Genomic DNA, 13,055 nt, shown 5'->3' with positions numbered 1-13,055 from the left:
CAGGAGGAGCAAGCAAGAATGGTCGGGGTCACAAGCCAGGTTTAGCAGGTAGCGGGCAGCGTGGTACCGAGGATCAGGCAGAAGGATGGTCAGGCAAGCCAGGGGTTCAACAGGAGATGGTCAGCAGAGGTCAGGATCAAAGCAGGGTCAGCAACAAGGCAGGAACACAGGATACCAGGTACAGGGGCTCATGGGAAACATGCACCAAGGCCAAGATCACAGGCCTGGTCATTCCTTATATGCACCTCCTGCAATCAGCCTCAGGTGTTTTGGCTGATTGCAGGAATGAGCCTCTGGTTGCTGAGAGCACCCGCTGGCCAGCCCTGGTACTGTAACCCACAAGGCAGGTGAGTCCCACCACTATTGGCGAGTCCATTCCTGACAATCATGGTGTGTCACTTCAATTGTAAACTAACTTATCCCTATCACCAACCATGGTTACCATGGAATCCCTTCAGTATCCCGAAGTCACCTGCCTGGTATTCAGATTTCTTATATTTATACCATTGCCATACTGCTGAATGGCAACAATAATATAAAACAAACGCAGGGGCACAGATTGGTATTTTAGGGATTGGGTCTATATCTACTGTAATCGGTGAAGCATTAAATATCAAATGAACTTCATAAAGAACATCCTCAAAGCTCCTCAGCTGAACTCCATGTTACCCAAACCTGGTCTAAACCCGTTCATAGACTTTATTTTCACAATTTATATTTCCACTTTTAGAGCAGTTTGTGATGCCATTGTCTCTTTTCTTCCTCTGTAGAATTTTTTAGGTCATCAAAAGCACCAAGACAAGCTCAGAAGCTCACCGCTTTCCAGTTGATGGACGGCATTGAGCCTGTGGTGTTCAGCTTGTGTGCTGAAGATAAAAGGAGTGTGGACAAGACGAAGGCTTGGCTACAGCAGCTGATCGACAGCGAGCAAGCGGAGAAGGTGATCAGAGAGGAATGTATCTCCGAATTAGAAGAAGCCGAGATGCAGAAGATCTCCGACCTCCAGAAAAAGTTTCAGGTCTCTGTCATCTACAAACCACCCGACCCCTCCATCCGGATTGTGGGCCTTACCAGGGACGTCCTAACTGTGTCTGGGGAGATCGAAACCATTATAAACCGGCTAAAAGACAGAAAAAGCAAAGAGCGGGCAGCAGAGCTCACCGGTAATCTGGTGGAATGGAGATATGACAATGGAGGATCTATGATTCCCTTCGACAAGATGACAAACTTGGAGCTGGAAGAGGCAAAAAATGACAACAAGGTCCAGATCACAATCCAGATCCAAGGACACCAATATACTGTCAGTGTACAAGCAGAAACGGCCACAGACAAGTATGGAAACCAAATTCGGATCCAACGTGGTTTGAAACATGGTAATATGGCTTTTATTGATTATTTAATGGCACCAACGTATTCAACAGAAACGTGCTTCGTTCACAGGCAGACGTATCAGAAACGACCTAGACAGATATGAATTATGGGGTGCAGCACCTTCTAGAAGGAATTTCTGTGTTAATTCTTCCATTGTATTAAATAAAGCCAACTAAACACAAAAGCTGGCTTTGCAGGGAAGAGTCATCTCAACCAAGACAGCTGCATGTAGCATTCCTTCCACAGGAAATACTGGATTGTCATGGGCTCTCCTACCCTTTCTAGTGGGGACTTGCCTACAGCTATACATAACAGCACCCTGACACACCAAGAGAGACAATTTGGTTTCAGTGGTTTTAGTCTTTCTGAAGTTTGTCGCCTCAGTCATCTGTAGAGAGAGGATTAGGGGTACAGAATACCTAAAAAAACTGCAAAATAATCCAGGCATTTCTATGTCATCAACAAAAGTGGATGGGGGTTAAATAACTGTTAAATCCGACAGATTCGACAGATAAGCTATTATCAAAGTCGATGGTGACCCAAATGTTTTGGCCTCCCAGTAACAAACGGATCATCTAAGAGCAGCTATTGGTAATCCTAATTCCTTCAGTAGCACCCGACCAATGACACTAGACCTTTTAGAAGTGGCTATTGGTGCTTCTAAAAATGTAATAGCAAGTTCTCAATAGGAATTGGTCCTAAGACCCTAAGCAATCCGTTACAGTTAGGACTGAGTAATGAGGTCTCCATGTAATGACCACTCAGCAACAGCTTATCCCAAGCTCTCTTGGACATTTTTCTGCATAGCAGACTCCTCTGAAGAAGCTCCAGCAGGCAGCCATCTTCTTGATCCTCCAGGCCCTTACACAGGCCAGTTAAGATTTCTAGGAAGGGCATCCATAAGGAGAAGCCCAAGCCCAAGAAGATCAGAGTGAAATCCTCTCCAGGCAGCAGCCTGATATGGAAGACCCTTCTAGAAGGTGGCCCCCAAATATTTATCCTCTCCCCTCAATTCAAATCTCTGGAAAAACATCCTCAATGATTGGCCAAAGCAGAAAAATATTGATGATTGAGGAAGATTGGGCAGATTCTATAGGTAATAGCACGTTGTCTAGAGCAGATTGTGCACCTACATTTTACTTGTCGGGTTTCTCTTCGGCTCCTGACTGCACATCTTATTTTTCAGATGGGGATTTTCATAGATTGCCGTCAAACTGGAAGCCAATGGGTAATACTCTTGTGATGGAAGTGGATGTTGCTCAAGGAACTCCTGAATACTCCAGTGTACAGCAGAAATTCCAGAGAACCTGCAGAAACCAAATACTGAAGGTAATGTCTCTGATACACTGTGGCGAATGATGTCAGATATCAGTGATTGAATTCTGGGCGGGAGTGATGGTGATGTTCTTATGATGTGGGGACTGGAAATACCAACATGGCACTGGAAACTGGTGCTAAGTATGTGTAATGGAGTAAGTAGACCCTCCATTCCACCAGAAAAAGATATTTGACTTACCTGGAGAATAAGAGTCACAGGATCACACTGCTACTGGATGACGCCAGATAAATCCCCTAGAAGAGTCTCCTCTGGTAAAGTTTTGAACTGTTAGAAACTTGCCAGATGCCTGAAAACAAAGAGGTGCAGGGCACTTCAGTCATCTCCCAGGGCAACAGTAGACAATATCGGAAGAGAATCAGACAGGAAACATGGACAGATATCTAAGTAATCAGTAAGTTCAGCAGAGGATTCAAACGCTTAGTCAAAGAGTACTTATGATCAGACACATATCAGGGTTTAGGTTCAGGTATGGTTTTGACAGTGTAACACCCTCCTAGTGTAGATAGGGGGAGCTAGAGTCCTGATTGTCAGTGAGGAAGGCTGAGCAACAAGGGTGTAATAGCCAGAAGGCCAAATTGTGGTCAGGAGCCGAGAGGCTCTGCAGGCCAGCCCCTCATGAATTTCCCTCTTCTCTAGGGATTTGAAGGAAGGCCCTGGATGCAGTGGGTGAATCTGAGGAGTGGCTGGCCTGCACTCTTGAGGGACCCTAGCCAATCTCCAACAAGAGGCTTGACAAGGGTCTGGGACACCCTTAAAATTGTTGGAGCCTGCTCAGTTGCAAAGAGGAGTTCTGGTGGAAGATAGAGAGGAAGATGTGAGGCTGAAGCAAGTAGGCTGTGAGGAGGCCCAGTGGGATGGGGCCTACCTGCAGGCCTGGAGCTGGAAAGGGGGAAAGCTCAAAGCTCACCGGCCCCATGAGAGAGGACCACCTGTATGGCAGGGAAGGAGTGGACTAGATGATAGGCCTGGTAGTAGGCCACCAACCCACCAGTGGTATAGTAGAGTGAGTACCCCTGCACCCCCTGGGTGAATAGGGGAAAGAGCACTCTAGTGGGAAACCAGATTAGCCACCTGCCACTGACTGTTATTATTATTATTTATTATTATACAGTATTTATAAAGCGCCAATAGTTCGCTCAGCGCTGTACATTACAAAGGGGGACAGAACATGTGACAGAACAATACCAATACAATGCAAAACATGAGGGGATCGAGGGCCCTGCTCTTTCAAGCTTACAATCTAGGAGGGAGGGGATGGTGGCACAGGAGGAGATAGCTGTGGGGGATGGAGTGGTAGGAAGAGTGGAGGAGGTCGGCAAGTTAAAAGGGGGCAGGGTAGGCTTCCCTGAAGAGATGGGTTTTCAGGGTGAGCCTAAAGGAGAGGAGAGTAGGTGATAATCTGATGGGTTGGGGCAGGGAGTTCCAGAGGATGGGTGACACCCTGGAGAAGTCCTGGAGGCGGGCATGGGAGGAGGAGACCAGGGAACTAGAGAGAAGGAGGTCTTGTGAGGAGCGGAGTGTGCGTGCTGGGCGGTACTTGGATATTAGGTCAGTGATGTAGTTCGGGGCAGTATGGTGGACAGCTTTGTACGTCAGCGTTAGGATTTTGAATTTGATCCGTTGCGCAATCGGAAGCCAGTGGAGGGATTGGCAGAGGGGGGTGGCGGAAACGGAGCGGTTGGAAAGGTGAATGAGTCTGGCAGCCGTATTCAGGATGGACTGAAGCGGGGATAGCCAGCGGCGAGGCAGGCCAGTGAGGAGGGAGTTGCAGTAGTCGAGTCGCGATATGATGAGGGAGTGGATGAGCTGTTTAGTGGTTTCTGGAGTTAGGAACGTGCGGATTTTGGCGATGTTGCGGAGGTGGAGTCTGCACAAGTTTGTTAAAGAGTGGACTTGGGGCTGGAAGGATAGGTTGGAGTCCAAAATGACACCAAGTACTCTGGCCTGTGGGGCGGTTTGATGGTGGCGTTGTTGGACATGATGGAGAAGTCAATGGGGGGTGGTGTCCGGGCTGGAGGGAAGACAAGAAACTCGGTTTTGGAGAGGTTCAGTTTAAGGAAGTGGAGCGACATCCAGTCTGATATGTCGCTCAACAGGTGTGTGATTCGGGCGGAGACCGAGGGGGTGAGGTGGGGGGTTGAGAGATAGATTTGTGTGTCGTCGGCATAGAGGTGGTAGTTGAAGCCGTGAGAGTGTATGAGTTGGCCAAGGGAGGAGGTGTAGATGGAGAAGAGAAGGGGCCCGAGGACAGAGCCTTGAGGGACCCCAACAGAGAGGGGGAGTGAGAGGGAGGTGGTGGCATTATAGGTAACGCTGAAAGAGCGTTGTGACAGGTAGGATGAGAGCCAGGAGAGAGCAGAATCTCTGAGGCCGAGGGAGTGTAGTTTTTTGAGGAGGAGGGGGTGGTCGACTGTGTCAAAGGCCGCAGAGAGGTCAAGGAGTAGGAGCACTGAATAGTGGCCATTAGCTTTGGCGGTTAGCAGGTCGTTGGAGAGTTTGAGTAAGGCAGTTTCGGTGGAGTGTAGGGGACGGAAGCCGGACTGTAGGGGATCGAGGAGGTTGTTGTCGTTGAGGTGAGAGCATAGGCGGGCGTAGACTAGGCGCTCGAGGAGTTTAGATGTAAATGGGAGCAGGGAGATGGGTCTGAGGTTGTTCGGGTCATTGGGGTCCAGGGAGGGCTTTTTAAGTATGGGGGTGATGTGTGCATGTTTCAGAGGGGAAGGGAAAGTGCCGGAGGAGAGGGAGAGATTGAAGATGTGGGTGAGGGAGCATAGGATGGAGGGGGAGGGAGGTTGTAGGAGTTGTGTGGGGATAGGGTCAAGGGGGCAGGTGGTGAGGCGGGCATCAGAGAGGATCTTGGAGACTTCTTCGATGGTAGTAAGGTCAAAGGTGCGGAGTGTTGGGGGAGCTTCAGTATGAGGAATGTAGGGTGGGGTGGGAGAGGAGGTCAGAGCAGTGGTGGGGCCGTGGGAGAGGGGTGTAGAGGGGGTAGCTGAGTGAGGGGGAAGGGGGTTGGAGGGAGTTTGAGCAGCGACGAAGTCCCTGTGGGTTATGTCGAGGGGGAGGGGGGATGAGGGGGTAGCTGTGTGAGAGGGGACGGGTTGAGAAGGCGTGTGAGTTGCGGCAATGTCCTTGCGAATTGTGTCAATCTTGTTTTTGAAGTGATTGGCAATCTCAAGGGCAGTGAGTGAGGTGCTGGGTGGAAGTGGGGGTGGAGAGAGTAGAGAGTTGAAGGTGGAGAAGAGTCGGCGAGGATTGGAGGAGAGGGCCTTGATGAGGGTCAGGAAGTAGGCTTGTTTGGCAGTATGGAGGGAGGAGGTGTAGGTGTGGGAGGCAGATTTGTATCGGGTGAAGGCTTGTTGGGATTTGGTTTTGCGCCATAGGCGCTCCAGGGCATGACTGTGTTGTTTGAGGGTTTTGGTGCTATCAGTCTGCCAGGGCTGGAGCGGTCGGGGTCTGATGTTGCGTGTGGTTAAAGGCGCTAGTGAGTCAAGGGCGGTTGACAGCGCATTGTTGTAGGCGGTCATAGCCAAGTCGGGGCAGGACAGGGGGAGGATGCGGTCATGGAGTTGATCAACTGCGGAGTGGAGGGAGGCAGGGTTAAGGTTGCGGAGGTTACGGCTGGTAGTAGTGTGACATTTGGAAGGGTAGGCGTTGGAGGAAGAGGAGATAGAGAAAGTAGTCAGGTTGTGGTCAGAGAGAGGGAAGGGGGTGTTAGTGAGGTTGTGGGGAGCGCAGCGGTTGGAGAAGACAAGATCAAGGATATTACCGTCGGAGTGGGTGGTGGATTGTATGCACTGTGCAAGTGCAAAGGAGGAGGTTAAGTGGAGGAGACGGGCTGTGTCCGGGTTGTCGAGGTTGACAGGGATGTTGAAATCCCCAAGGATGATAGTGGGTAGCTCAGAGGAGAGGAAGAAGGGTAGCCAGGAGGAGAAGTCTTCCAGGAAGCGGGGTATGGATCCAGGAGGCCGGTATATCACAGCAATCTTCAGGAGGGTTGGGGAGAATAGTCGGAGGCAGTGGGCCTCGAAGGAGGAGAAGGATAGGGAGGGGGGGTTTGGGAGGACTCGGAAGGTGCTCAGCGGTGACAGGAGCAGGCCAACCCCACCACCTTTACGACCGTTGGGCCTGGGTGAGTGGGTCCAGGTGAGACCGCCGTAGGAGAGTGCAGCAGGGGAGGTGGAGTCAGTGGGCTGGATCCAGGTTTACGTAATCGCCAGGAGGTTGAGGGAGCGGGAAACAAAGAGGTCGTGGGTGGCGGTAAGCTTGTTGCACACCGATCGGGCGTTCAGGAGTGCACATGAAACCGGGGGGGAGATTTTAGGGAGCAGGGGGACAGATACTAAGTTGCGGGGGTTGCGGCAGGACGTGGAGGCGGGAGGGTTTTGTGCGGGTGGTGGAGGGCCAGGATTCGGGGAGATGTCCCCCGCGGTTATGAGGAGGAGATGGGTGAGAAAGGTGGCATGGGAGCGGGATGTGCAGGAGCGTGAGAAACTACTAGTGGAGGTGTTGGGGTCAGTTGGAGAGTGGAGTAATAGGAGGAGGTGGTGGGTGCCATAGAGGGGTGAGGGAAGCAGTGAGGGCACAATATACAATTGTTTGGGAGGAGCAGAGGGATATAGTGAATGGATTTTGGGAACAGAGGAGAGGAAAATGAGAAGGAGGAGTGGAAGAGGCATTTTGGGGAGGTGATGAAAGCAATAGTAGGGAGATGATAGCAATGAGGGGGAGATGTACAAGTTTTGGGGTGGAGCAGAGGGGTAAAGAAATGAGATTTGTGAACAGAGGATAGTAATATGAAGAGCAGAAGAGGGGTGTATTATATAAAAAGGTACACGGAGTGGGACTCAGGTACGTAAGAGATGTTTCCCAGGGTGTTTCCTTGCAGTCTGTCCAGCGTGCAGTAGAGTTTCTTGCTGTTGTTGTGTCTTCCTGCTGCTTAAGTTCAACTGCTGTGTTTAACTGCTCTGCACTCATTCAAAGCCGCACTCCATCATAAGCAGCACCCCCATCAGAGACTGTGCCCCCCATCAGAGATCTCCCCCATGAGCTGAACTAAATTTATAGGGAGATGCTCAAATGAGCATTCAACTCCGCCCCAATTAGAAGCTGATAAGGCTCACATGAATAGGGGGGGATGATTCTTAGGAACCAGGCTACAGTCATAAACCTGAGTGCGCCTAGAGGTGAGGACAAGTCAACAGATACACAGATATAATTACAACATTTGGTGAGAATTTAACAGGAGTCAATGCGTTTGTCTGGTTAAGAGTGGAGGTAGCAGATAAATGCAGTTACCTGTGAAAGTAGACTGTTCATCTCTTAAACCGGATTCTCTGTTCAGGGATATCTCCAGTATGCTGGGTGAAGATGAGAAGTTCATGTAGGGTCTGGGGTTGTACACTAAGGAGATGCAGGCTATTTCTCCAACAAAGACCGTGCTGCAGAGAAGGCTTCTAAATAGTGCCATGAAGTTGTCCTCTGTTCATCAGTTCCTTTGGGCATCCTGTACAACCCTAACCCTATCCCAGTTCAAATCCCCCTAACATAAATAATAAAACCAAAGCCCCAGGACTGATCTCTGACTCTGGATGCAAGCTTGTGCAAAAATGCATGTTGCCTGACTATGCCTGTTGCCTGAGACCCGAAATCTTTGCAACTCCTAAGGGGGTAGTGCTACAAAAGTATGGTGCAAAGAACCAGGCACTCCAATTATACAATAATGACTGGCACTAGGAATGGGAAGACATAAACCTTCAATAGAATATTCCATCCATAACATCATGTTGGAACTGTTTCATACTTGACCTGTCCATGTATTCTTCATAGGATATTTCCTGTATAGTGGGTGGAACACTGTGGGGTCTAGTTGGTAGAACATTGTATAGATCTGAACCTTTGCATGTCTTGTCCTCCCAGATTCTGCGTGTACAGAACCGAGATCTCTGGCTCAACTACCAGATAAAGAAGCAGAACATTGACTCCAAGAACGGTTCCAAGAATAATGAGAGAGATCTTTTCCATGGGACCGACTTCAGCTCCATCCAACACGTCAATCATAATGGATTCAACCGGAGCTACGCAGGGAGAAACGGTGAGAGATTTATGAGGAGCAGTTTCAGCTTAATAGCCAGCTCTGTCATATTAGAAAGATCTGGACATGTTTGTAAATGGAGGGAATATAAGGGGCCGTTGATATATGTAGGACCTAAGACTGTACATTGATGATCCAGGGGATGGCCGATTGCTTTGGGGGATCAGAAAGGATTTACCAGTTGCAGCAAATTGGATCAGGGTGTATCAGGCCTTTCTCTGGATCATCTACAGGTTCTGAGGATGCAGGATTTTCCTTTATTTTTTTTGTCTATTGGTTGAACTCAATGGACTTGTATCTTTTTTTTTTCAACCTAGGTAACTCTGTAGTTGAATTTATGCTTGGCACCAGAGCTGACTGGGCCGCCGTTGGAGAGAATTTCTCTCAATTACAAGTCTGGTGACACCCGATCACTCCCAGACTCATAGGTTTTCACCAGATGGTGGGAAATCTCCACAACATTGACGTAGACAGTAATAAAAATCTTCAAACTAGGGAATAAGAAAAGAGCGCCATGAGATTTGTAATAATCCTGATAGAGTGAATGGGTTGTAGAGTTTTAGGAACACCTCAATGCGTTTCAGCAGCTTAAAGAGCCCCTTTATCAAGGCTTTAAAATTTTAACTGAAAGGAATTTGGGTCCACAATGAAACCCATTGACCAGTGACTGGAGCAGACTGCTATTTAAAGGATTTTATCTTGGATCCAGATTCACTTCAGCTAAAAGCCTTAAGCCTTAATAAAGGGGCTCTTCAAAAAACCCGAAAACATGTTGAAGTCTTTTTTTTTAAACTATTGAACTCTATCTGGACTGTCAAAAACCTTGCGGCATTCTCTTCTTTTTTATTTCTAAGACTTTACCCCAAGGTCCCAGCCTATGGTCACTAGAATACTGCCTGGGTCCAGTAAGGATCCAACACCCAGCTGGTAGACCTGGCTACAAGGTATAAAAAAGACCAGAACTTCACATTATGTCCATAGAGCTGCATTTCTCAAACAGGTCCAATGCTATACCTTACTGAAATCTATTGTTTTCAATTGGTTCACACCAATGTGCCCCATGACAATGACACACGCTGCATTTAAATCCTGTACAACATGGTGTGATGCCATGTTTCATTCCCACCTCCAGACCTTCTCTCCTGCTGCACCTCTTCTCTGGAGCTCTCCCTTTAAGTGATATTAATATGTGACGTCTCTTTCTTTTCGAACAGCTGCTGCTATAGGAAATGGAACTTATTTTGCAGTAAACGCAAATTACTCGGCTAGTCACACATATTCCAGACCTGATGCAAGTGGACAGAAGCACATGTACCTGGCCCGCGTTCTCTCCGGAATCTACTGTGCTGGACGCCATGGGATGATAACACCTCCAGCCAAAAATACAGCCAACGCCACCGACCTGTATGACAGTGTGACGGATAACGTCCAGAACCCTTCAATGTTTGTGATATTTAATGACATCCAGGCCTACCCCGAATATCACATCATCTTCCAGTGATGATCTATGACTGTGTCCGAGGAACGCACAAATCTCCAGGACAGCGACTCCTGGAAATCCTTGTTTTAGTGTCGCTTGGTCTGATCGGGATATAATTGTTAGAGTGTGGTCCCATCACAGGTCTACAACAGCTATAAAACACTGATAAACAATTCAACACAGGGACTCATTAGTGAAGGACCAGAGAGTGACGAGGAGGTGAAGGTCCTAGCCTCCCATTGTTGATATTCTCTGGGATCTCCGTGGCTCATTGCTCCACAACTTCTGTGCTACACTCATTCTCTGGGACTCTGATCTTCACTCACTGAGCCTCACACAGGGGAGAGTTGGCTGCTTCTGGCTGTTGGGGTGGAATGGAAATCAATCAAAGTTGGCCTCTATGGCATCACCAGTTGCACATTTCCAAAAATAGTGCATTATAGGTGACATGGTGGTTCATCAGAGCTTCATCTTCCTCTGTATACAATGTGACTACACGGCACCAACTCCATGTTGCCAATAACTATGGGACATGGTGGTTCATCAGAATGCCATCTTCCTCTGTATACAATGTGACTACACAGCACCACCTCCATGTTGCCAATACCTATGGGACATGGTGGTTCATCAAAACTCCATCTTCCTCTATATACAGAGTGACTACACAGCACCACCTCCATGTTGCCAATAACTATGGGATATGGTGGTTCATCAGAGCTTCATCTTCCTCTGTATACAATGTGACTGCACAGCACCAACTCCATGTTGCCAATAACTATGGGACATGGTGGTTCATCAGAGCTTCATCTTCCTCTGTATACAATGTGACTACACAGCACCAACTCCATGTTGCCAATAACTATGGGACATGGTGGTTCATCAGAGCTTCATCTTCCTCTGTATGCAATGTGAGTGCACAGCACCAACTCCATGTTGCCAATAACTATGGGACATGGTGGTTCATCAGAACTCCATCTTCCTCTGTATACAATGTGACTACACAGCACCAACTCCATGTTGTCAATAACTATGGGAAAGACTGCATGGAGGAGCCATGATGGTCCATCAATCTTCCAAGGAATAGTCAAGGTTGGGGTTGTATCTTCCTTAGAAAACCAAAGTAATATCAGTGATGAGAAGGTTCACCAATGGATGAAGACAGCAGATAAAGTGCTATTGAGTTGGTTTGTGTTGTGGGTGACCACATATTGCTCTAGGGGCCCAATAGATGAGGCTCTGATGGAAGTTCTCTCGCCCTCTCAGCTCCACCCATCATTTGGAAAACCAGTGACTCCACCCTCAGCCTCTGGCCTCTCCCAGCTTTTTTCAGCTGATTATAGTTTTCTCCTCCATGTATCCGACCTTCTGAGATATCTCCATCCTGCACATATTACACTTCTTTCTTCCACGCTCCTTCTCTTCAGACTGTAAGCTCTTTGACACGCACACCACACATACAAAGCCTTTCCAATTTATTGAGGTACAACACTAATAATAAGTGTCCTTAGACTAATATTTTCTTGGAACCTCAGGGAAGACTATCAATGTTCCGAAGTGCAATTATTGTTTGCAGCCTTCAGGATGGTCGCACTAGGATGAACGTTGCTGCAACACAGACAGTTTGTGTGTCGAGATGCATTGCAGACGATTGCATTAGCCCATCTATAACGAATATTCTGTGACTTACCTGAATGCCAAAAAATGTTGCCATGCTGCTTCACAACGGATGGACTGCGGTACATTCTAAAGGTGCGTTGAGGTGCCATTGAAACCCACCACATGTGTGCTGAGCTACTACCGTGTGCTGGTGGTGGAGGAACCCTCAGAGGCAATAGAAAGTCTCCACACTGCCAGCCATTGGGGTCTTATTTATAAAACGATTGGGGAAGAGGGCAAGGTGGGGGATAGGATCAGATAGCCCCTACGAGCCAATCAAATTACAAATGTCATTCTTCATCGATCAGTTTTCAGGGCAGGTGTGAATTTGATTGGTTCAATACCAAAGAACAAAGGTTGGCCGCACTAGCGTTTCACACGAACACGTGTTTAGTCATTAATGAGTTGCACTTGTCAGAAGCAGCTTTCAATAATATCTGAAACGCGTTGACTGTTTCCCTGTTCAGTCGTGGAGCCGTGATGTTCCTAATTCACCGTTTGTGAAAGATTCAAATAAAGGATTTTATCTGCTACATCGTTTCTAGTGCGGCCAAACTTTGTTCTCCTGCGATCACGGATCGGGCCGACACGTGTATGTGGAGGGGCTATACATCTTCAGCACTCACCTGGAGCGGTCTGGTTGTTTTCCTGAATTTGATTGGTTGCCATGAGTCTTCTGAAATGGATCCACCTATATATGGGTCTGCTACAATGTAACAAAAAAAATGTAAAGTAATAAAATTGTTACAACATTTTCTGGTCATTTCATATTCACATGTCGGATTCTGGGCGCTCTGTTCTGAATATGAACACCTCGTACCAATTTTGGGGACTAACAAGGAACCAGATGTTTAGGATGATGCCTGGTGCCCATGATGAGAATATCGAACGAACGATTGTCGGGTTTTTTTGCATGCTAGTCGCATATCAAAAACAAAGGTTACTAGAGATACGAAAGTTCCCGTAAGACAGAATACAACTTCTAATGTATTGAACTGTTTTGTATTCTTTCCTTTCTGAGCATGCTCAGTCTGGGTCACTCGATCTTTTTTAGATGAATACTGTACTAATTCCACCAAAATCGTCTGTTCTGGTATCGCCCAAATTTTTTTTTC

General features: G+C 47.8%; 1 protein-coding gene across 1 annotated transcript in view; it reads left to right on the top strand.

Moving 5' to 3' along the window:
• LOC149434576 (protein mono-ADP-ribosyltransferase PARP14-like) overlaps window positions 1-12,692 on the top strand; it is a 48,768-nt gene extending 36,076 nt beyond the window's left edge. The window contains exons 14-17 of the mRNA XM_089663617.1: window positions 771-1,373; window positions 2,558-2,700; window positions 8,630-8,804; window positions 10,019-12,692. Of these exons, the coding sequence (XP_089519743.1) occupies window positions 771-1,373; window positions 2,558-2,700; window positions 8,630-8,804; window positions 10,019-10,305 (1,208 nt within the window). The 3' untranslated portion in view covers window positions 10,306-12,692. The remainder of the gene's footprint in view (window positions 1-770; window positions 1,374-2,557; window positions 2,701-8,629; window positions 8,805-10,018) is intronic.
• Window positions 12,693-13,055: the final 363 nt, after the last annotated feature.

This window comes from Staurois parvus, unplaced genomic scaffold (genome assembly GCF_062004578.1).
Source record: "Staurois parvus isolate SC_StPar_1 unplaced genomic scaffold, SC_StPar_1.0 ptg001732l, whole genome shotgun sequence".
Lineage (NCBI taxonomy): Eukaryota > Metazoa > Chordata > Amphibia > Anura > Ranidae > Staurois > Staurois parvus.
This window is presented reverse-complemented; position numbering and strand designations above follow the sequence as displayed.